At 45.9% G+C, this 24281-nt stretch overlaps 1 protein-coding gene across 3 annotated transcripts in view; it reads right to left on the bottom strand.

Moving 5' to 3' along the window:
• Positions 1 to 814: 814 nt before the first annotated feature.
• The window catches only part of PAX8 (paired box 8), a 45237-nt gene continuing 21770 nt past the window's right edge, over positions 815 to 24281 (bottom strand). For 2 of the 3 annotated variants that reach the window (XM_056861010.1, XM_056861009.1), the window contains 6 exons: positions 19168 to 19334; positions 17797 to 17917; positions 17246 to 17449; positions 13597 to 13698; positions 3892 to 3981; positions 815 to 1123 (listed from right to left, as the gene is read on the bottom strand). In XM_056861010.1, the coding sequence (XP_056716988.1) occupies positions 1053 to 1123; positions 3892 to 3981; positions 13597 to 13698; positions 17246 to 17449; positions 17797 to 17917; positions 19168 to 19334 (755 nt within the window). In that variant the 3' untranslated portion in view covers positions 815 to 1052. The remainder of the gene's footprint in view (positions 1124 to 3891; positions 3982 to 13596; positions 13699 to 17245; positions 17450 to 17796; positions 17918 to 19167; positions 19335 to 24281) is intronic. The other variant, XM_056861011.1, reaches the window with a different exon arrangement.

Here is a 24281-nt window from a genome sequence, read left to right as displayed (position 1 = left end):
TGTTCACTAACAAAGAAGGGGTTTGGCCCATCTGTTTACTCCCTGGAGCCAGCAGCAGCTACCCAAACTGTTTGCTGCAATCATAAGAGAAGCTCACCTGTCATCTTGCATAGGTAAAGCTGCATTTGTGCCTCCCTTTTCTGCTGCTCAAACTCAATGGAATGGTAGAAGATCCTTCAGAAATAAAAGTTGGTGAGAACAGGGATGGCCCCTGTGGCCGTGCAGGTACAGGGGAGCAGAGCGGCACAAAGATGCAGCTTCAGTCCAGATCCTGCAGGGTCAGCGCAGGTTAATGCAAAAGCAACAAAAGATATGGCTTTTGTGTGGCAGCTAGCTAATTACTTTCCAATTGGTGCAGCACACAGACAGCCTATCTTCAGCTGGTCCACCCTTTCTAGAGAGAAGATGGCTGTTAAACATGTAGCTTTATTGGAGATCTTGAAGATCTTCCTTCCATAAAACTCACTGTATCTTCTGAAAATTCCACATTGTCTCTTTAAGACACCGTTGTCTTCAGTTGTCTTTCTGCAACCAGAAAGCTGAAGGCAAGTAGTTCTCCAAATGTCATGCCATTTTACTGGCTGGTGTTTGTCACGTCCAGCCGTTTCAGCCCTGATTACACTTCATTTTGGAGTCCAAGGGTGCTCCAGTCCATTGGGCTTCCTGCCACCTGCCGTAGCTTCCTTACCAGACCTTCTCCAATCCCCGATGTCTCCCTCTCCTGCCTTGCCACACTTCCACCTGTCCTGCTGCTCTAAATCTCCCAGTGTCCCCCATTAACCCCACTGCTGCCCCTCCTCCTTTCCCTGCCCCAGTGGTCACAGTATGACTTGCACATCCATGCAAATAGCCCCATGTAGCTGCTCGCTTGGCTTCCTTCCTTGGCCCAAGCTGGGCACTTCTTGTTCAGCTCAAGGGCTGCATGCAGTGTGCCGGGCCCCTGGGCGTTGAGCTGCAGTTAGTCTCTTTTGCTCTCTCCCTCCGTTGCTGGGCAATAAATAGTTTCTTCTGATTCACTAGGGCTGCCCCGGCTCCTTCAGTGATGGTATCATCTACAAGTGGTCGTATGTGGCGGTGGGGGCCACCGGGCCCCGTGATGGTGAACTGTAATAATACGGGGAACCTAGAGAAAGGGGAACACCCATTACCAAAAAACCTGCCAGGGTGAAGCATTCATGGCAGCTCATCACACAATACTCATGGACCACCACCTGCGAGCCTGCCACTCTCTGCCTGCCTCAACAGGCCTCATATTTTACCGCTCTTAAAATGCTCCTGGGAATGATATCCCTGCTCCCAGCCTCCTTGAATACATGAAGCTGCCTTATACTGAATCAGACCCTTGATCCATCAAAGTCAGTATTGTCTACTCAGACTGGCAGCAGCTCTCCAGGGTGTCAGGCAAAGGTCTTTCACATCACCTCCTTGCCTAGTCCCTTTAACTGGAGATGCCGGGGATTGAACCTTGGACCTTCTGCATGCCAAGCAGATGCTCTACCACTGAGCCCCAGTCCCTCCCCTTTAAATTTTATATCCGAACACATGAAGCTCCCTTATACTGAATCAGACCCTTGGTCCATCAGAGTCAGTATTGTCTACTCAGACTGGCAGCGGCTCTCCAGGGTCTCAGGCAGGGGTCTTTCACATCACCTCCTTCCTTCCTTTAGGAAAGAGGGGGAAAGGGGCAGAAGAGTCCAGTTCTACAAGAGCTGGTTTCCAGTCAGGGTCTCTGCTCAGAGGGCTTGCGTCCCACCCTTCTGCAACAGCTGCACTAGCCAACCCCTTGCCTGTAGAGTTTCATTCTTCCCGCTGGTCACAGGTTGTCACTTCTTTATATTCTCCTGGGCTGGAGAGGTGGTGTAGTCCAGTGGCTAAAACTGTTGGGACTCAGACCACAGGCACTTCTGTTTTGGTCTCCATTCAGCTACAAAGCTTACTAGGTGTCCTTGAGCCAGCCGCTTTTCTCTCAACTAAACTACCTCACAGGGCAGTTGTGAAGATGAAAGAGGGGAGACTGTTCATGCCATTCTGAGCTCTTTAGAAGGTGGGTAAAATATGTTTAGAAAGGTGGCAGCATGTCCAGTCAGCTTTGGGCCAGGATGGATCCCTCACAAATTATTAGCAAGGGAAGGCAGGATGTTTCCACTCGTGCAATTCAGAATGACGGGCAGAGGTCATATGCTGTTGCCTTCTGGGAAACAGGCATCAGACTCCTCAGTGAGCATGGTAATTGCAGGGGAGGAAATGAGGCTGAACTCTGGAATCTGGAATTGTACATCATCAGAATCCCAGGTCATGCAAATAAGGAAGATTTATTTCCTTTGCGTCTTCCAGACAAGTTGTAGATTTTTTTTTTTAAAAAACTGTTTAATATTAAAACTTCATCACGTACTAGAGATCTATTTTTTAAGCAACAAGCTTAAAATCAGTGGGAGGCTGATTTTCTCCACATTCTTCTCTTCCTCCGCTTAGGCTCACTGACAGGAGAAGGGGGGATTTTACTCCATACTGCAGCCCCCACAACCCACAGTGTTTGTTTGAAAGGGACTACAGAAAAGCAGAGGAACATGGGGGAAATTTGCACGCCTTCCATGGGCAGGTGATTGGCTACAAGCCATGAGTTTTCCCCCCCCCCTTCCAGCCATGCGGCAGAAACACATCAGCAACTGCAGTCGGTTGTGTTTCCCCCATGCCCTACTCTTGTGGAGGACTCAGCATCTGGAAGCCTTCTTTCCCTAAGGTCTGACTACCAATCTGTCAGGGCCAGACTGCTACTGTGAGTCATGGTCTAGGGGTTGAAGTGTTGGTGTATGTATTCCCCAGCCCTGAGTCTAGTCTAGTCAATGGAACTGTTGAAGCTGGAGCTAGTAGGCAAAAGTTGTTACTCTTTTGACCAGGGGAGAGCACCAGACCGAGCTCCCAGTATTTCTTCCAGGCCTTGCTGATCCAAAGTGAGGAAGATTCAACAAGAGCTGCTGGTTAGTAAATGGTGTTGTGTAAGGAGCTCCTAGCAAAAAGATAAGAAGAGGGATCTTTTTCCTAAAAGCGTTCCATGTACATTACCCTTGCAAGGTAGGCCAGTATCCTTATCTTCAGGGTCCAAACGGGGCAGGGGACGGAGTAGCTTATTGATGGGGGCATGGCTCAAGCTATCTATCTAGCATGCCCACAGTTGAGGTACTGGTACTTCTATAATTTTTTTGTATATGCAAAGCTGGTGAGTGTTTGGTTGAAGTTAAGGGAAATTGTTATGACTGTTGGCTATTATCTGTCAGTTTCTGTTTTTTGTATTTTTTTCAAACACTTATACTTTATTTTTGTGATTTATTTTTCAATTGATACAATGTCTTAAGTGTTTTGTTTTCTGCTACATGCATCCAGCAAACCACAAGAATATTATGCATACTGGATCAGCCTGTGTGGTATTGGGAGAGCCAGTGCGATGCCGTGCTTAGCATATTGTACCAAGTTCCTGGGGAAACCTGGGTTCAAATCTGCAAGAACAAAACCCAGGTAATACCTTTCATTAGGATCAACCAAACTGACACAAAACATTGTGCAATCTTTTGAGCTCACCAGAACTCTTCATCAGGTGAATGTTACAAAAACATAAAAAGCTAGAGGGGGGAAGCACACTTTTTCAGGCCATGATCTTACAAGCTTCCTCTGTGAAATCCGCCTTGAGCTATGAAGGTAAGTTGGTGAGGAAGACAGTGTTTCCCACCCCTATTCCCCTGTGCCTGTGGGGCTGGAGCAAAGACCCACATCAGGTAGCTGATGTGGTTATCCCAGTGTTGGTCCATAAGGTGCTCCGGAGTAGCTGACACAGGCTCTCTTGGGCAAATCTAGAAACCGAGATTCTCCTAAACATAACACTTCAAGGATACTCACCCAGTAGGCCTGAATTAGGGAAGCGCCAGGTATCCCCATAGCTCGAATAAGGGGCATGGCTGTAAGCGGTCCCGGAATAATCACTTCCTGCTGGTGACAGAAAAAAAGAGGGAATGAGTGCCAGGGGACAGAAGGCTCCTCAACCGTCATGACTCGTAAAAAGATGGTTTAAAGGCTGTTCAACTATTGTGACTTGTTTTGCGATACGTGTGAGAGAAGCTTTTCAAAACAGGACAGAAAGCAAGCTGATTGCTTTAGCCGCTTGCCTGTGGTCCAGTGGCTATGTATGCGTATTTTTTAGGAATCGCAAATCTTTTTATTTTCAGTACGCCACACCAATCAATCTCTCAACAGTTCTAACGCTAACGTTTCCAGAAATCTTTTGAAACTCAGTGTCGAATTTGCAGCAGTAAATCTTGCCAAGTAAATTTGTATGTACTTCAAAGCTGAGTTTCTTTCAAAAGGGTTTTATTCGGGAAACAATAAGCACATGTTCTCCCTGCCAAAGCAGTACAATTGAATAGTGCTTTCCAATATTAAGCGTATGTCAGATGAAGTACAGGTGGAGGGTGGGATGACCTTATGGAAGTCCGAAGGTCTGTCTGACCCCCAAGTTGCCGACAGGGGGGCCTCCATGATGGTGTTGGTTGAGCCTCCATGACAGTGAAGAGCTACCAGATCAAAATGTTCAAAGCAAGGGATGCTCTGGAACTGTGCTGCCTGAGAAAGGGGCTTTCTGCCTTGTTCTGTGGACCACTCAACTCTTTGGAAAAAGTGGTTCCCTTGCCTTAGGTGATCAAGAAGAAGAAGAGTTGGTTTTTATACCCCAGTTTTCTCTACCTATAAGGAGTCTCAAACCAGCTTACAATCATCTTCCCTTCCTCTCCCCACAACAGACACCTTGTGAGGTAGGTGGGGATGAGAGTTCGGAGAGAACTGTGACTGGCACAAGGTCACCCAGTAGGCTTCACATGTGTTGGAGTGGGAAAACAAACCCAGGTCGCCAGATTAGAGTCTGCCCCTCATGTGGAGGAGTGTGGAATCAACCCGGTAAGCAACAACCACACCTGTTGATTTGCTGCCAGATGTTGCCAGGAGCTTTGGGCAGAAGGTAGCAGTCTAAAATTTTGGAATGCCACAGATCCAAAACTCTGCTGATTTGGAGTGCATGGGATATATTTCCCTTCCCATACAGCAGCAGTGTAGGCCAATAACTGGATTGCCCTGGGGACTTGAAGGGGAGGCAGAGACAAGGGCGGTTCAAGGTATTTTGTCCCATGTAAGGTACAAGTTTGCTGCCACTCCTCTTCCATTAGTTCTTCAACAGAGGTTCATGGAAAATAACCTACAGTATCGTGGAATGTAATTTTATTTTATTTTTAATTTCTCTAATATTAACTGTATAATACTTAGCACCTCTAGCAATGAATTGCTAGTGCCACGGTAGAATACATTTTAATGGATGTTACAATTGCTCTCCTTTATAACAATCAGAGTTCTGTGTTACCTTATAGACGGGTAACTGGTTTGTTGTAGTGTAAATAATTGCTGAATTTGAATTTGTCTGTATAATTGTATTAACCAGGCATTAAACATAGGCAAAGCATGTTGTACCCACTACATTTATTAAATTAGCTTAACATAACTCGCACATGACCACATGACGCTGCCTTATACTGAATCAGACCCGTGGTCCTTCAAAGTCAGTATTGGAGGTTACCACACTTGTATTCCCAGCGATGTATTAAGAGTTTGAAAACGCTATAAAAAATACTGTTCGAACTTTGTTTGGCCCTTTTAGCTGTGAAGACGTCTTCCAACCATTTATAAGCCGTAGTATCCAAAAACCCTTTAAAAGCGATGTTTTTTACAACATTTTCAAACTTTTAATACATCGCTGGAAATACAAAGTGCGCTAACCCCCATTGTCTACTCAGAACAGCAGCAACTCTCCAGGGTCTCAGGCAGAGGTCTTTCACATCACCTACTTGCCTAGTCCCTTTAACTGGAGATGCCAGGGATTGAACCTGGGACCTTCTGCATGCCAAGCAGATGCTCTACCACTGAGCCACAGCCCTTCCCCTCAGGGAGATGGTTGTTTTCTTTACATGCCCCGTACTTTTTTTCTGTATTATTTTTCACATTTCTATCCTTCCCTTCCTCCTAGGAACTCAGAGCATTCCCTTTCTCATATAACTAGGAAGGGTGGGAAGAAACACTTACAAAAACATTAATGCAAGAGGCAAAATAGGGATTATACTCCAACATTATTCCAGCTTCAATTTTTTTTTTTTTTTTTTTGCCACCAGCACTGTTCCCACACGGAGGTTTTGCTCTGCCTTGGCTTCCTTACTGTAATGCAGTTTTGAGGAACATCCACATAACATTGTCCTCTCACCCTGCTTTTCTGTTTCCCCCTGCTTTGATGCAGTCTTTCCAAAATCTGGTTTGGTATGATCGTTTGGAAAGATCACAGACCAAACATTTTTGGGCACTGTGTGGAAAGGAAGATGCACATTTTTGCAGGTCCAAGCCACACAGGCATCATTTTCCTAATCTCAATCCCTGCAGCTGCTGTTTTCACTACCTCTCTCCATCACCACCATCAGAGGTTTTTGTACGGCCTTTAAAAAAATCAAGAATAGCTAGATCACTACAACATTATAACAACCTATCACAATAATGTACTAGTTCTCAGCTTTCATTTTTAAAAGTACATCTTCATCCCTTTTCATTGTGGAGTTAAAAAGGGAAATACATTGGCTGCATTGTTCACCTTACCACTGCACAACAAAAAGGGCTAGATACTTTACAAAAAATGAAAACTGGGAACTTGTACAGTGCTGCAATCAATTGTTATAACATTATAGCAATGTACTGACTACCCTTTTTAAAACTTTAAAAAGCCCTCCAGTGGCAGAAAGGAAAATGGCAGCCAAGGCGGGCTGAAGCAAGGAAAGTGCTGTGAAAACTTCTTGTGTAGATGCTTCATTGCCACTGCGGGTGCAAAGAAATTTGCAACAGTGATGACAGCTACCTGGGAATCATCTCCATGTAGAAGCAGGCCAACATTTAGGCTGCTAAATCTGAAGGCCAGCCTGTCGCCCTAGTAGGGTTGCCAACCTCCAGGTACTAGCTGGAGATCTCCTGCTATTACAACTGATTTCCAGCCGATAGAGATCAGTTCACCTGGAGAAAAATGGCCACTTTGGCCATTGGACTCTATGGCATTGAAGTCCCTCCCCTTCCCAAACCCCGCCCTCCTCAGGCTCCACCCCAAAAACCTCCCACCGGTGACAAAGAGGGACCTGACAACCCTACACCCCAGAGTAACAAACATAGGCAGAGACAGAATGCAGACCTAGTTCTGGAACCTGCTACATCCTGGATAATGTCCAGTTTTCTCATGTTAGGAATCTGAGAAGAGCAGTAAGTTTTCTTGGCAGAGAATATGACTTCAAGCTCGAGCACTTTCTCATTTGAGAAACTAAGTACTGTACTGACATTTAAACAATCATTAGCTGCAGTGCAGCTGCTCCAGCCTGCAAGAAAGACCAGGGGGGATACACTCAGCCATATTGGGGCAGAGGAGAGAGGAAAAAGAGGGGGGGGAGAGAGAGAGAACCCCCCCCTCCCCGCAAAGAATCAAGAGAAACATAAAATTATGGCTACATTTTTTACACACTTGCTGGTAAGCCTCAGTGTAACTTACTTACAAATAAAAATACACAGGTTCAGGCCGTAGGTCTTAGTATGAGGGAGGGGGAAAGGAAGGGGAAGAGGAAGAAGGAGGAGGAGTTGGAGGAGTTGGTTTTTATATGCCGACTTTCTCTACCACTTAAGGGAGACTCAAACCGTCTTACAATCACCTTCCCTTCCCTTCTCCTCAACAGACACCCTGTGAGGTAGGTGGCGCAGAGAGAGCTGTGACTAGCCCAAGGTCACCCAGCTGGCTTCGTGTGTAGGAGCGAGGAAACAGCTCCGGTTCACCAGATTAGCCTCCGCCTCTCATGTGGAGGAGAGGGGAATCAAACCCGGTTCTCCAGATCAGACTCCACCGCTCCAAATGACCGCTCTTAACCACTACACCACGCTTGAAGTGGGAATGAAAGCAATGGAGAAACAAAGGGAAGTGGGGACATTTCCTAGGGCAGCTAGAGGGGCAGCACAGAGTGGGATGTGGGTGGCCTGCCTCTGCTTCATTACTCCCTCTCTGCATGGTGGGCTGGGCTAATTTAATTGGCAGGGTTCACACCTATGCTGCAGCTTCCCGTCAGGGAGCCAAATGTTTTGCAGAGGAGGGATCAGGTGAAGCCTCCCGAGGGACCCAGAGTAGCTCTCTGGAATCCTTCAAGGACCAGCGAAGCAGGAGAGCACTGCAGCGTTGACTTGCAGGCAAGCAAAAGATTCAACAAGAGCTGCTGGTTAGTAAATGGTGTTGTGTAAGGAGCTCCTAGCAAAAAGATAAGAAGAGGGATCTTTTTCCTAAAAGTGTTCCATGTACATTACCCTTGCAAGGTAGGCCAGTATCCTTATCTTCAGGGTCCAAACGGGGCAGGGGACGGAGTAGCTTATTGATGGTGGCATGGCTCAAGCTATCTATCTAGCATGCCCACAGTTGAGGTACTGGTACTTCTTCTATAAATTTTTTGTATATGCAAAGCTGGTGAGTGTTTGGTTGAAGTTAAGGGAAATTGTTATGACTATTGGCTATTATCTCTGTCAGTTTCTGTTTTTTGTATTTTTTTCAAACACATACTTTAATTTTGTTATTTATTTTGCAATTGATACAATGTCTTAAATGTTTTGTTTTCTGCCACATGCATCCAGCAAACCACAAGAATATTGTGCATACTGGATCAGCCTGTGTGGTATTGGGAGAGCCAGTGCGAAGCCGTGCTTAGCGTATTGTACCAAGTTCCTGGGGAGACCTGGGTTCAAATCTGCAAGAACAAAACCCAGGTAATACCTTTCATTAGGATCAACCAAACTGACACAAAACATTGTGCAATCTTTTGAGCTCACCAGAACTCTTCATCAGGTGAATGTTACAAAAACGTAAAAAGCTAGAGGGGGGAAGCACACTTTTTCAGGCCACGATCTTACAAGCATCCTCTGTGAAATCCGCCTTGAGCTATGAAGGTAAGTTGGTGACCCTTGGCTAGCCCCCCCCCCTCTGAGCCTAACCTACCTCACTGGGTCGTTGTGAGCATGCAACAGAGGACGGGAGAATTCAAGACACTGCTATGGGCTCCGTGGAGCAGGATAGATAAGGAATGGCAGGGTAAAAGGCATAAATAAATAGGTATGCAGAAGGAAGGAATATGTACAGGTATGAGAGCAGCTTATACAAACATTTGTCTCTTGGAGGGGGTGGGGGAGAGACAGACCCTTCCATGGGGGAGGGGGGTTGGACTTCAAGGGGCATTTGATTGAGTGTCCTCATTACAAGCAGTGCAAAAACAACCCCCAATCTCTCCTTTCTTCTCCTGACCAATCTCATTTCACGCTTGAGGGGAGGGAGCGCACAGGGGGAGAAGATTCTGTATTCTCAACGCTGCATTAAGCACATCTCCAAGGTAACACAGCAACACGCCAGCTCAGCACGTCCCAGCCCAAGGGAACTGCGCCCGTGTGCCAGCTTCTCTTCACCCACCTGGCAAGGCGCCATTGCCAGCAAAAAATCAAAACCTTCCTGGGGGAGCGGAGTTTACTCCTCCTCTCCAGAGAGCTGCCGTGGGGCCATAATGAAGAAGGAGAAGAGTTGGTTTTTATATGCCGACTTTCTCTACCACTTAAGGGAGACTCAAACCAGCTTACAGTCATCTTCCCCTCCCCACAACAGACACCCTGTGAGGTAGGTAGGGCTGAAAAAGCTCGTAAGAGAACTGTGACTCGCCCAAGGTCACCCAGCTGGCCTGATGTGTAGGAGTGGGGAAACAAATCCAGTTCAGCAGATTAGCCTCTGCCACTCACGTGGAGGAGTGGGGAAACAAACCTGGTTCTCCAGATCAGAGTCCACCACTCCAAACCACCGCTCTTAACCACTACACCATGCTGAAAAGCAGTCGGTATGGTCCGAGACAGACTACCAGCTTCAGATTCAGTGAAGCCACCATAAACTGTCAGCTGGGGGCGGGGTGGTGGTGGACAATTCTCTCAAAATGCTGTCCAGGAACATGAAGGACAGCCATGCTCCGACCTAGGCTTGCATGGATGCGCTACCATCTGTGCCGTCCAAACATTCTGTGAGTCTGGGGGCAGGTTGCAGCTTTACAGTGGGGAGTGAAGGATGGCCTCTGTCGTGCCCAGAGGTAGCTTTTTATTCTATAATATTTCACATTCTTTTTAAGAAGTAGAATAGCCAGAGGTGAAGGGGTGATGCTAAATTGTATGGCTAAAGGAAGGCTACAAGGTCAACAGCTCCCGCAAGAGATTTGTTCCTGCTGTCTCTGCTGGCCTGGGACTAGGCAGGGGCCGCAGCTGTACTGTGGGAACTAAATCCTTGGTAGAAGCACCTTCTGAAAACGCAGGACATTATTTTAGGCGGATTAAGTGCCTACAGCTGCTTTTGGCTCATAGTCAGGGTGACCAAGGAGAGAAAAATGGAGAGGGAATTTCAGAGCACGTTCAGATGTGGAAGAGAGATTCCGATCAGTGTGAACAAGTATAAGAGGAAGAGTTGGTTTTTATATGCCGACTTTCTCTACCACTTAAGGGAGAATCAAACCGGCTTACAAACTCCTTCCCTTCCCCTCCCCACAACAGACACCCTATGAGGTAGGTGGGGCTGAGAGAGCTCTAAGAGAGCTGTGACTCGCCCAAGGTCACCCAGCTGGCTTCATGTGTGGGAGTCGGGAAACCAACCTGGTTCACTACATATAAGTACACAAGATGAACTGTTAAGAATTCCAGGCCAGTTAATTTAGGGTCAGCAAGCACTGGTCTTGCTCTTAGGGATGCCCTCTTAAGCTTTCATTGACAAAAACTGCTGCAGCCAAAGGGCATGCTTGATTGTCAAGGCTAGTCTGACTCTGGGGTGTTGCTGCAACAGAGAAGGAAAAAGACAGCAGTAAAGACAATATTCTCTTCTAACAGCAAATGGTGGCTTTTTGTTCTTGATCTTACGCTATCTTGAATCCTGTAAAAAATATATATCTTTGGCTGCTTCCAGATGGCCAGGATTCTCTGTGTTGCTCTTATTACCTAAGCGACTGCAGAGGCAAATGCTTCGGCAACGGAGCTTTCACATAGGAGTTTTCTGCTCGGTTTCCCACTGTGAACCCCATATACCTGCCTTACTTCCTTGCCATGTCACTGGCAGTTTTTTGAGAGCTCTTTAAAAAAATTGGGGATTGCTATAGCGCTGTAACACTACACATTGTAGCAATTACCAATTTTTGTTTTTAAAAACCGTCTAGCGATACAGCGTGGAAAAAAGGCAGCCATGAGGGGCTGACATTAGAAAAATGGCAGGGATGTGGGCAGGATTTCCCAAAAAGTGCTCCTTCCCATCCAGGCAGCACGGCAGCATGCTTGGAAAACATTATTTCAAAAAAATAAAGCAGGTTTGGGAAAGAGCATACAGAGGATGGGGAAAACTTGGAAAGAAGAGAATTAAAAGAGGTGGAGAAAAAACCCCATGCAGAAGCAACCTTTGTTGAAGTTGGCTGGGGAGGGCAGGGTAGAAGTCTAATAAAATAAATAAACAAGTTTCCAACACCAGCACAAAAATGTTCATTTAATGGATTAAAGAATCAGTTTAAGGCAGCTAAAATCCACTACAAATTCTGAGTTGGTTGACAAGCTTAAGCTCTAAAATTTTATGCTCTTTTAATGCTCATTTGGGTACTATCTCCACTTACCTTAAGAGGAAGTCATCTTGCCTGTTTAATCAGTGCCTGTTCTATTCTGTGCCTATTCTAATGTATGGTATTTTATTGGAACCTCATTTATACTGCTTTTATAAGCAGCCCTCCTGACACTGAAGCTCCCTTTTAGCTTCTCATTTTTGAGAATTTTGTTCTTGTTGTTGATTGTAAAACCCAAGCAACAGACTTTTTGGAAAGCTGATCTGGAGAAATAGAGGAGTAGTCATAGTATGGATCGGTTCACTCCTCCCATGAAGATTTCATCCCGAGCTCCCCTATGTTTTTGTAGGGTTTATTTTAATGCTTAACGGATTAATTGCCTCATTGTAAAATGACTCATGCCTCCTCAGCTAGAATACATGTTACAGTATCATCACAGAAGGGATAAATTAGAGATGTCTACTGAAGACAAGTGTTTCCTTTCAATAAGTTGTAGACATTTATTGTTATTTACTGATCTCCCAACCTTAACCCACTAAAGAGGGATTAAAAGGGAAGGCATCTAAGAGGTTTGAGCCTGATTCGCACACTGTGGAGTACGCAAGTTGGGTTTGGAGTCCCTATGGGATACACATGGGTTTCCCCAGTGGTTCAAATAGTCCCCCCCCCAGGGGCATTTCAGGTTGGAAAAATGGCACAGCAGGGAAGGCTGAAGACCTTTCTGCATACACACCATGTTTCTGATCCAACACAACACGCACAGGAATTGTGAAGAACCTGCAAGTCAACCTAACTTACACAGCATAAGAGCTCCAGACCTAACATAAAAAAGGTAAAGGTCCCCTGTGCAAGCACCAGGTCATTCCTGACCTATGGGGTGACGTCGCATCCGACGTTTACTAGGAAGACTTTGTTTACAGGGTGGTTCGCCAGTGCCTTCCCCAGTCATCCTCCCTTTACCCCCAGCAAGCTGGGTACTCATTTTACCGACCTGAGAAGGATGGAAGGCTGAGTCAACCTTGAGCCGGCTACCTGAAACCAACTTCCGTCATGATCAAACTCAGGTCGTGAGCAGAGCTTGGACTGCAGTACTGCAGCTTACCACTCTGCGCCACGGGGCTCTGCGCCACAGGGGACCTAACGTATATACTCCATAATGCTGGAACTGGATTTACACATGGTTCATTGGGATGGCAGAGAGTTTAGGCTGATACATCATCTATCATTCCCGAAGGGTGGATCGGTGAATGACGCCATTCCCCAGGAGCTTTGTTCGGTCAAATATTCATCCTTTGACAATGCAGTGTGTTTGATACACACCTTTGGGGAGGGTGCGCTGTTGGGGAAGCGTGACATTAAGTCTGCGTTCCGCCTTCTCCCTGTCCATCCACTTGATTTCGAGCTCCTGGGTTTCTCCTTTCAAGGCAAATTCTATTTTGACAAGGCATTGCCTATGGGGTGTTCCATATCTTGCTCGGCATTTGAGAAATTCAGTTCCATGCTGGAGTGGGCAGTTAAGGTGCATTCTGGTCAACCCAGCGTAACACATTATCTAGATGATTTCCTTTTTGCAGGCCCTGCAGAGTCGCCTCAGTGTCTGGAGCTCATGCAGCGATTTCATGCATTGTGCGGGGAGTTGGGAGTGCCCCTAGCCCATGAAAAGACTGAGGGCCCATCCACCAAGCTGACCTATCTAGGAATCGAACTGGATGGCAGGGTCTTTGCTGTTCTCTCCTTGCCATGGTGGACGAGACAGTGAGCCTTTGTAGCAGCCACCCCCTCCACCTCACCTCCACCTTTCAAACCTGCCCCTTTAGTGAAATGCCAAAGCTGCTATCCAGCACAGCCTTTTTCGATCTCCCTGCCTCCCATACCTTCTCCAGGAGAGCCTTACCTGCCACCATGCCAGCAATTGCAGAAGAGCTGTAGCTGCCCTGCCCATTGGTTGGGATGTGGGGAGGGTAGCCAGGCAGGGTGGAACCAACCACTTCACGCCCTGCAAGGGGAAGAAACACAACTGAGAGAAGCCAAAAGTCACCAGCAGTGGCACAGATAGATGCCCCGCCCAAACTATTTCTGCCTGCCTTGCACAAGGTGAGAGTGAACAAGTAACTGAGTACAGGAGAGCCAGTCAGGGAGATAATGTAAGGATCTCAGATAAATGGGGATCTGCCAGGGATCCAAAACCCACCTATGCTGGGAGAACCTACCAGGCTCTTGCTGTGTGGAGAGCTACCATTCTGGTCTATCTGATGACAAACCTGCCATCCAGCTGTTTCAAAACTTCATTTCAAGGCTAGGCCAAAACAGACAAACAAAAATTCTCTTTCCTCTCTTTTGTCTGAAACTTCTTAACTAACATGTATATGTTGAATTTCCTGGTGTCTAACACCCCGACTTCTGACTTTTAAAAGGCTGTATAGATATCTTATTTGGCCTTGAATAATTAATACCTTTTTCTTTTTTCTGACTGTTAAGGAAACGGAAGGGATGGCAGCTACAGCAATAGTGGCCCAAAACCCCAGAAGACAGACCAGACATAGAGCTCACATGAACACATGAAGCTGCCTTATACTGAATCAGATCCTTAGTCCATCAAAGTCAGTATTGTCTAAGACTGGCAGCAGCTCTCCGAGGTCTCAGGCAGGCGTCTTTCACATCACCTACTTGCCTAGTCCCTTTAACTGGAGATGCTGGGGATTGAACCTGGGACCTTCTGCATGCCAAGGAGATGCTCTACCACTGAGCCACAGCCCCTCTGTGGCCAAGATGGTGGCAATGACTGCGCTGTGGTCTCAAGCAGAGATTTTCCAGCCTGTTCCAGCTGGGTCTGCAGAAGGAGACAGAGGAACCCTCAGTGCCTCCAACTGTGACCCTTTGCAGGAAGGGGGTGAGTTCTCTCTCAAGGTATTGACTTGTTCTGTTTTAATTTCTGGAGGCTGTGGAGAGGATCCTGGCTTGCTTCCTCGTCATTAGTCCTTCGATGTGTTAAAAAAGCTACTTTGGAGGCAATCTGGAGGATTAATTGTGCTTTTTATTGTTACCGTGTCTGTTCTGTTCTTGGCTTTGTGGGTGTGCTTTTTATCTTGCTGTTTTACCATTGTGGATTGTTTTATGTTGTTTTAAACACTGCTGTGAGCCACTCCGTGGATCCCACATAGGATGAAAGCTTGGGATATAAACGTTTTTTGTCGGTAAATAATAGCCTCGGGTCACCAAGTAAGCTTCATGGCCAAGTGAGGATTTTAAACTACACAAGCCACCAAACCACACTGGCTGCCAGGAATCCATTTACCTATGTAGATCTCCCACATGGTCTTCTGCAGAAGATTCAGATATGATATGCCCCACTGCGGACAACTGAAAATTGTTTCAGCGTAGCAGGGTTCCACATAGTAGTACATGGGGAGCAGCCTATGAAAATGGAGGATCGTGTCCACAAAGGGTGGCCTTCCCTCAGTGAGTGGTCTTTATGGGTGGGGTGGTGGTGAGGGTCAACCCAACCACATGGAATGCCTCCATGCCAGTTCCTTTCTTTCCTGTTTGGCTTGGGCAGCTGATAAAAGTCTAATGAAACGCAGCCAGGAAGCCTAATACACCATTACAGCCCACCGCTTGAAGGACCACCATGCAGACTGGCTCAGTGGCTCCATGTGTGGTACATCCAACTTTGAATCTGTCCTAACTGTTCACTGTTGCATCCCTTCACGGCCTTCCCTAGACACAAGCATTGTCGCACCATCATGAAGGGTAAGAAGCAGCTTCTTTTCCTGGCCCACAGGACCTCTGTCAGATATTTGCAAGAGCAGGGCTGGCTTCGGTATTTTTTGAGAGATCCGTCTCTCTCTCCTGGGGACAACACTCACTGCTGCACTCCTGAATAGATTTCCCTCATTAGTCTTCTGACTGTGGGAGAAAAGTGTGTATGGTGGAGCGGGAGGGGGATTAGATTGTGCCCGAACAGAGAAGGATCTATTACAATGGGGGATCATGTCCACAAAGTGTGGTCTTTACCCCGTTCTTCCTCCTGGCCTTCTGAACACTAGCAAAAAAGCAGGAAGGTGAGGTCATGGCCAGATCAAGGGCTTGATTTGTAGGGTTGCCAGCTCCGGGTTGGGAAATACCTGGAGATTTGGGGGGCAGAGCCTCAGGAGGGCAGGGTTTGGGGAGGGGAGTATCTTAGATGCTATCAGTCAGACCACTAATATGACAGCCTTGTTTACTTTGACACGGAGGGACTTCAATGCCATAGAGTCCAATTGCCAAAACAGCCATTTTCTCCAAAGGAACTGTTCTCTATCGCCTGGGATCAGTTGTAATAGTGGGAGATCTCCAGCCACCACCTCGAGGCTGGCAACCTTACTGATTTGGTGGGCCTCAGGAAGTGTTTGCATAGACTGGGATCAGCAAAGCTGTGATTGTGGAAGAGGGAGGAGGAAACAATTTTGCCCCCTTCCCCCTCCTCAGTGCAGGCCTCAGCTAGGGTTGTTAGCTCCAGGTTGGGAAATACCTAGATATTTTTGGGGTGGAGCCTGAGGAGGGTGGGGTTTGGTGAGGGGAGGGGCTTCAGTTCCATAGAGTCAATTAAGAAAGCAGCCATTTTCTACAGGTAAACAGATCTCTATCAGCCGGAGATCAGTTGTAATAGCAGGAGATCGCCAGCCAGTACCTGGAGGTCGGCAACCCTACCCTCGACCCACATGACTGTTAGTCCACATGAGTCCTACAACTGCCAGGCTGGAAAGGACAGTGAACCGGTGGATCCAACCCTGGTAATTCTGTTAGTGCACTGCTAACCCTTGTGCCTAACAGATTATCTGGCCGGACTGATGACCAATTTTGGGCCTGATGTTGAAACCTTCCAGGCTTCCTCCAGATCTTAGTATTTACACCACATGTTGGAAAGTCATGACTTCCTGCCCTCCATGACAGTCATGGGACTATGCCAATCCCACATGCATGGAAGGGGACAGAGACTTTGGCTGTTGGCCGGTAAACAGGGGGTGTCATGAAAGATTTTAACCTGATTTTAAAGACTGGTCTGCCATTCGTGCCCTCCCCAGGGTTGCTGTACAAGAAAAAGTGTTGGTTTTTATATGCCGATTGTCTCTACCTTTTGAGGAGAATCAAACCAGTTTACAATCTCCTTCCCTTCCTCTAACCACAACAGAAAACCTGGGAGGTAGGTGGGGCCGAGAGAGCTCTAAGCGAGCTTTGACTAGCCCAAGGTCACCCAGCTGGCTTCACGTGGAGTGGAGAATCAAACCCGGTTCTCCAGATTAGAGTCAGTCCACCACTCCTAACTACTACACCACGAGTACAGACTCATCATTTTACTAGTCTCTGGGGCATTCACTTGCTGAGAACGAGAGACTGCTTCCGCATAACCTGGTAGAGCTCTGGAATAATTTCCTCTGTACAAAACCTAAACATTTATAGCAACCATGTTTCAACCCCCAGCTAACGATGACAGGTGCCCAGGCATCTGCCCCATGTTGCATTTTGGCACACTATCTCACAGTGCATCAGCTGTATCATCATACCTGAGACAAAGGCCTGGCCTGTGAACTGGCCATAGACAGAGGTCGTGTGAGAAAAGGCATTGCAAGGCAGGACAGAGCCTCCGGTGCCAATTTGCTGATAGTCCAAAAATGCAGAGCTAGGTAAGGAGGAAGGGGCGGAGCGAGTACTGCAGACTTCAGGGGGTTCCTGTTTCACAAGGAACGGCAGAGAGGAGTCTGATGGGACTAAGATGGGGTGGAGGAACAGGAATGGTGGGAGAAGGAGACATGAAATGAAAATGAGCAGAAATCTATGACCTTGGTGCAGTACAGGGATGGGGTGGGACTGAAAGGGCCAAGATGTTCAGGGGGAGGCTTTGCAGAGGCTATTTCAGGATCCGCTGGCCCTTGTGTGATTTACTGGGGTCAGAGTTGACAGAGGTCTGCCTATAACTGGTCCAGGGTCTCCCACTTTCCTCTTCTGGGCCCAAAGTCCTGTGCACCAGTGGTTTGCAACTTCTTCCTAGGTTGGCACATGGCACGTAACGCGTCTGGGAGAAGGTTTAGGGGTCCCAGGAAAGGGCGACGCTTACCTGTCACAGCAGAGTATGTTTGGTGGGCAGCCAGGTTGCGGCTAAGTGGTGTGTTGGAAGGTGTCAGCATGGCTTTGCCTTCGTCCATGGAACTGTTCAGTAGGGGCAATGCATAAATACCCTGGGAGGGGAGGAATAAGAGAGCTCAGTGCCCCAGTTCAAGGCCTTCTGCTTGTCTGCCAGTGTCCTAGACATGAATTCACAAGCCATCAGCTCCCTAAAACCCCTTCCCTGTTTATTCCCCATGATCCCGCTGGTATCAACCAGGACTGAATCCCTAGATGAATCAAAGGTCATTTATGCACAGTCGCTTTAACCTCCTTTATTCCCTGTTTCAGCCAGGATCAAATTTTTCAGTATGCACGCTATCTCATTCCTTGGAAGCTCAATGCTGTTTCGACGCAAAACGAACCCGGCTTTTCCCATTCCTCTTCTGGTCTGGCCTGAATTAAACCATTGATCTTGGCTCATTCAATTTTCTTGTTTTTTCTCTTTTTCCTTTTTTAATAACTGTAGAAGGTTTTATAATTTTTTTTATAAAGAATTAGAAAATAATCGCTAAGAGGATTATGAAGATAAGTTAGAGATAGAAGAAGGAAGAGGGGAAGTCAAAGTAGGGGAAGATGATTGTTATATATATGTTAGATTTAATTGAGAATTAGAAAAGATTGAAAGGCAATGTTAATTGATTGTATAGAATGTATGAAAAAACAATAAAAAACTTTTTTTTTTTTAAAGATCTTGGCTCATTCCGGAGTCACAGAGCGTGCATACTCCATTAGGGGGATACACAGAAGATTGGCTTCTCTCACAGCCAATCACGAAGCAGTGTGTAAAGAGGTGGAGATTCAAGTGCTTCCTGCTTCCTGCTACCTCTGAGCTCTTTCTGAGCAAAAGAAAGACTTTTTAAAAACGAGGCTTGGATTTCTCTCCCCCCCCTATTTCAGATTGATCCGTTTTTTTTGTTTTTTGTTCTTAAAATGTTTTTTATGCGGCAGTTGGGTTTTGGGGAAGGAGATCTTCTCTCACGGGGAGCACTGCGAAGTAAGCCAATTACAGAGCAGCATTTAAAGGGGTGGGACTTGATTTGAGCTTGGGAGACTGCTTTTCTGTATTCATGCCTCCATTAGCACACTGTTTCGTCCCTGATCATTCAAGCCAATGCATATAGTTTCCCCCAACCCAGGTTACTTTAATGTGCAATAAACCCAGGTCCAAGCAGGGAAATCCAACCCATGCATAAAAGACCAAAGTTACCCAAGGCCTGACTCGGACTCATTGCCTACTCCTCCAACCACCAGTTTGCCCCCTGCTGCCCCCTTCCCCACCAAAAACCCCTTAAAAATGGAAGCCCGGTGAGCGACTACACACCTGCTCTCCCTTGGCGTGGCTGGGGGAAGCATAGGCCTCCGGGCAATGCTGCCTTTCAAAGGGGCACTCCAGGAGGTGCTGCCCATAGGTGTCACTGCGCAGGTGTTTGTGGGAGGAGCTGCTGCTGCCTTGAGAGTCTGTGCTCAGCCGACAGCTTTCTTGGTCACCTGCCAAAAGGTTATCGATTTATGCATTTATATCCCACTTTCCTCCAAAAAGGACTTAAAGCGGCTTATATATAAAGAGACAAAAGCACAACAAACAAAACAAAACAAAACAGAGCAAGTGAATCTCAGGCTGGTCCTGGAATCACTGCCTGGCTTGTATGAAGACAGGCTGCAAGCCACAGGCTATGAGACAAAGGGCCGAGAGCCCTTTGGTTCTTGCCCTTTGGCTTACATCCAAGGGCTCGTGCCTCTGGTCACATCAAAGCTTTATAAGATACCCAAGAAAGGAAGGGAAAAAGCAATCCTCTGCGGATATGTTACAGGGTTGGCAAAGGGCTCCGCCTCTTACCCCTTCCCTTCCTTCTTGCCTAGGTCAGACCAGTCTGCGCCTGGCTAAGCACTCACAGCACAAGCCCTCCTACCAAGATTTAAATATGTATGAAAGGTCACCCTCCCGTATCTGTTGCTGTTTCACACAACAGTCCCTCAGTGATGTAGCAGCTCTGCAAGGGCACATTCTTTGCAACAGTTCCAGTTGTGTTTTAATTTTGCCCTCTCCTGCCAGGTCATGCTCTCATGATATGAAGGTATAGGAGGGTGGTTGTTTCATTACCAAGGGATTTTTTTTTTATCCCTCACCCCATTCCCCACTGCTGGACATTATGTGCTCATTTAGTATCCTGTTGTTCAGTGATGCTCACTTCTGTCAATGCGCTTGTTTTATGTTCTCTGGCTAGCTCTGCTTGACCCTTTCAAATGCTTTTTTCGAAAGCTCAGGGATTGCTCACTAGGGTAGAAGAGAGGTTGTGCATTCCCACAAATCCCCCTGATGCACCAGCCCTTTACAGACTGCATGTCCACATGAGATGCGAGCCTGGCAGCTGTGCGCATCAGCAGAGTGCCTCTCGCTGTGCTCCCAAGATATGCAGTGTTGCCTGAGCAGGGACAACACACATATTTTGCATGCTGGAGTGCATTAACCAGAACTCTGGAAAATCCAGTTTGTGCTTAGGTGGTCCATGTGGGGAAAATGCATATGTTGTTCAGATAACCTGGTGACTGCGCATACTGATATGCATGGATGTATCATTTGTAGAAAGAAGGCTTTGGAATCACTGAGGAGATTAGATCAGGAAGTTATCTAGATGCTAGGAGACATTGTTCTCCCCCTTTTGGGGGCTTTTCAGCCCCCCCTTTCCCTGTTTTGCTGAGTTATTTTACTTTTCTAACAGTCAACTTTTTTTCTGACAGTGCTGGAACTGTCAGGTCGCTGCAAAGGCATTAGCCGCCCCCAGAGACTCTGTCCTTGTGGTAGAGCTGTAATTGAAACTTTACCTCATTTTGTATTTAGCTGTTATTTGTATTCATTTGTAGGAGCTAAATATATATTGCCTTTATTGAGCAGGTTCCCTTGCTGTTCTCGTGATTTTCATCTGTTATATATCTTCGCTGGTAATGACAAGCGTGTTACGGTAAAGTTTATATTTTGTGCCCTCAGAATTAGACAGGCATATGTTAAAAATCTCCCTAGGGGTTCTTTAATCACGGTACAAACTTTACAGTTAGCCTCTTATTCAAAGAAAATTTGATGAAAATGGTTTATAGGTGGCATCTACCACCTTCAAGGAAGGCAAAGATCTATAACACAGGTACCAGCAGATGTTTGTTCTGTAATGAAGGCAATGCAGATTTTTTTTCATATGGGGTGGGGTTGCCTAAGGGCATCAAATTTTTGGAAACAGGTTGTAAAAATTATATCCATAGGGTTGAGGAAACAAATTCCATTTAATCCAGAAACCTTATTGTTGAACTATCTTCCCAAAATACCAAGAGACCAACGGATAGTAGCATTACATATTTTAACTGCTGCTAGAATGGTCTTTGCTAGGCAGTGGAGCCAGAAAACCTCCCCTAAGATACATGATTGGTTATCAAAAATAAAAGAGGTGTATATTTTAGTGAAGCTAACCCCCTTAGCCAAAAAAATATATATGATATTAATAGTACAGACCTGTTATGGACAAGAACCATTCAAAGAATGGAAATGTCCATTTTATAATAAGATATTGTTTTGGTTAAATGAGAAATATCAGAGAGACTCTGCCCCTGTGGGTCAGGGGAGCTGGAATTAGTGGCACATGTTTTGTTTGATTGTCCCTGGTATAATGAGGCTCGTGTCCAGCTCATTTTCCCCCTAATAAAAGGTATCACAGGGGTACCGCAAGCAGATTTATTGCAGATGTTGTTATTGGGGGAAAACAAGCAGGTTACATCCTCCACTGCCAGGTTCTGAGCAGTAGCGATTAAAATTCGTCAATCTAAGAGTATTCCTAAGGAGTGTAAGGATTAACCTCAAAAGGGCATCCATCGGTTATGTAATTATGTATTCAGACTATTTAGGACTGAGTTCCCAGAAAGAAGGATTATGTTGTAACAGCATATAGTATGTATATGAGTATATTTGCCCTAACCATATGTATTTTTCTGGCAAGGCTGTAATAAAGTGTTTGTTGTTGTGAGAAGGGGCTACGGATGCAGGGTTGTAAAGTAGCAGATGCTCTGATTTTGAAAGAGGAACAGGAATCAGTTGTAAAGGGTGACTGTGGTGGGACTGAGAAGGAGACCCCCAGTCTCCAGGACTGCTAGACATATTCTGACTCCCCTCAGAGCACTTGCAAACCCAAAGGCACTTATTTTCATAAATTAGAGCCACAGGATCTGCAGACTCTTAGTGAGGTCCTTCAACCTTGAAGCAGCCAAGGGGAGGCCATTTAGTGGGGTAGTTTCCTTCTCATTTCCAGGGTTAAGCAAGAAGGACCAAATGAAGCATCATTCAAGATTTCCAAGCTGAACATGTGGAAAGCTCCGTTTTGTGGCTTGAATAAGATAGGCTAATGTACAGAATTTCTTTTACTTCGATTACCGTATTTTATTTTGATTTAACTTGAACTGGTGAGGGTTCTTGAAGTGCCATTCCCAACTGCTGGAAAACTTATGCACAGATTCCCGCAGGCCAAACCCACACACACTCAAGCATAGATTTTCCGCCATAAGGGCTAGAAACTTGATCTGACCTTTCAGACAGGGATGAAGTTCTCAGAGAGTCACATTCTGCCCCCTGGCTCTGCTGGCATGTCTGGAATGATGATGGAGCAACTGCTCTAGTTCATGCCTGCCAAACTCTTAGACTTGTCTGTTTTGACTTTAAATGTCTCGGTGCATTCATGCGAAACTAGAATAGCACAGCCAACCAAATCAGTAAGTAAATAACGTGCCCAAGCCAAAGTGCAAAGGGGGAGGCCTTGGGAACATTATGGGCTCCATACATGACAGGTGGGAAATCTCCACAGTTCCTGAAATGCCCCATATAGGACTCAAATGGCTAAGTCCATTGACTTCAGTGGACTTTGAAGGGTATAATTCTGTTTATGATTGCACTGATAGTTTCTGAACATGGTTTTACAGGTCAAAGCGTCCCTTAAAGTTGTCATTTTGTCTTTAAAAATAATAATTAATTAAGCTCCAGGATTATCATATACTGCCTGAATATAACTGTTCTTAACTGTTTGTGTATATTATGGATACCCCTGCATCAAACCTGGAATCTTCCTGGGAATGTAGAGGTATTCAAGCATTCATTCCATAAACTTACTAATGGATCTTTTAACACATCAGAAAAGGTGTTATAAAAGTACAGCCCATTTGTATTGGATATTTCATTTAACTAACTTCTCTGTAACAAACTTTAATTCTCTTCATTGCCCTAAAGATAGTTGAGAGAGGTCATTTAATAGTTTTCTGTCGATTCTATGGAACTAGTTACTCATCCTACCCTAAGCTTCAGATTAATCAACTAAATATACCTATGAATATAGCAGTCCTACACAGAGTTACTCCAGTTTAAGCTCATTGAACGGTATGGGCTTAGCCTTACTGCAAAGGATCGCGTCATAAAGCAGATACCAGTTGTTTGTAAAATATTACCTGGTTCAAGAACAAACACCATTTCTACAATTTAAAAATCCTTACAGAATGGCAAAAAAAAAAATGTTGACAGGAAAACACCACCAATAATTATTAAACATCAAAAACAGACATCACAAAGTTATTGCACAATGTCCAGGGTAGTCATCAATGTAGCAAGAAGAAAAGGAAAAGGGGGGACACTATACTAAAGGTAAACCAAATTTGGCCATAGGGGAAAACTGAGCAGCAGCGCAAAAAAGGCTATTTCACAATCCTTCAGATAAATATCATATTAACAGCCAAACCCCTCCCCTTGTTACTCAATTTCCAAAGAGGACAAAATTGCAGGGGGAAAAATCACATTGTTCCTCAAGTAAGTGCCAGTTTAACAGCAACAGAACATTTAGCAGACCCACGAAGAACTATTTCACAATTCTAAAGGTAAAACAACATTACAGCAGTAAAGGGGGGGGGGAGACAACTATTTCACTTCCTCATATGTAGTACTGGACAATTCTCATGGCTGATAACAATTTGACATCTAAAAATAATACAGAAAAACCTCTTAAAAACATCAAAATGTAGCTATCTCATATCTAGGGGACACAAGGTTTTTCTTTAGAGAAAAGGTCAGATCAAAGCCACTGACAGCCTTAGAACATTAAAATGCAAGGGGCGTCCTCCTTTTAAGTAGAATGTCCCACCGTGACCAGGGGCTCACCAAAAAGACCCTTTGGCTGGACCCTTCTGGCAATGCTGTGCTAGCAGCACACCCCCAGGCGTGATCTTCTAAAACAGCTTCCTGACGCCCCTTTCACTTGGTGCCAGGGGTTTAGGGGTTAGAAGGCATGGAAAAAATGCAACAGCTACTCCGGGGGAGGGGTGGTCTGGACCTTACCTCTCAACTGCTGTCATTTTGCAGTGTCAAAAACTCAAGGATGTTGTTGGGATGTTCCTTTAGCTGGTTTGATTAAAAAAATC

The sequence above is a fragment of the Euleptes europaea genome, chromosome 14 (assembly GCF_029931775.1).
Source record: "Euleptes europaea isolate rEulEur1 chromosome 14, rEulEur1.hap1, whole genome shotgun sequence".
Lineage (NCBI taxonomy): Eukaryota > Metazoa > Chordata > Lepidosauria > Squamata > Sphaerodactylidae > Euleptes > Euleptes europaea.
Note: the sequence above shows the minus strand (reverse complement) of the source record. Positions and strands in the feature narration are given on the sequence as shown.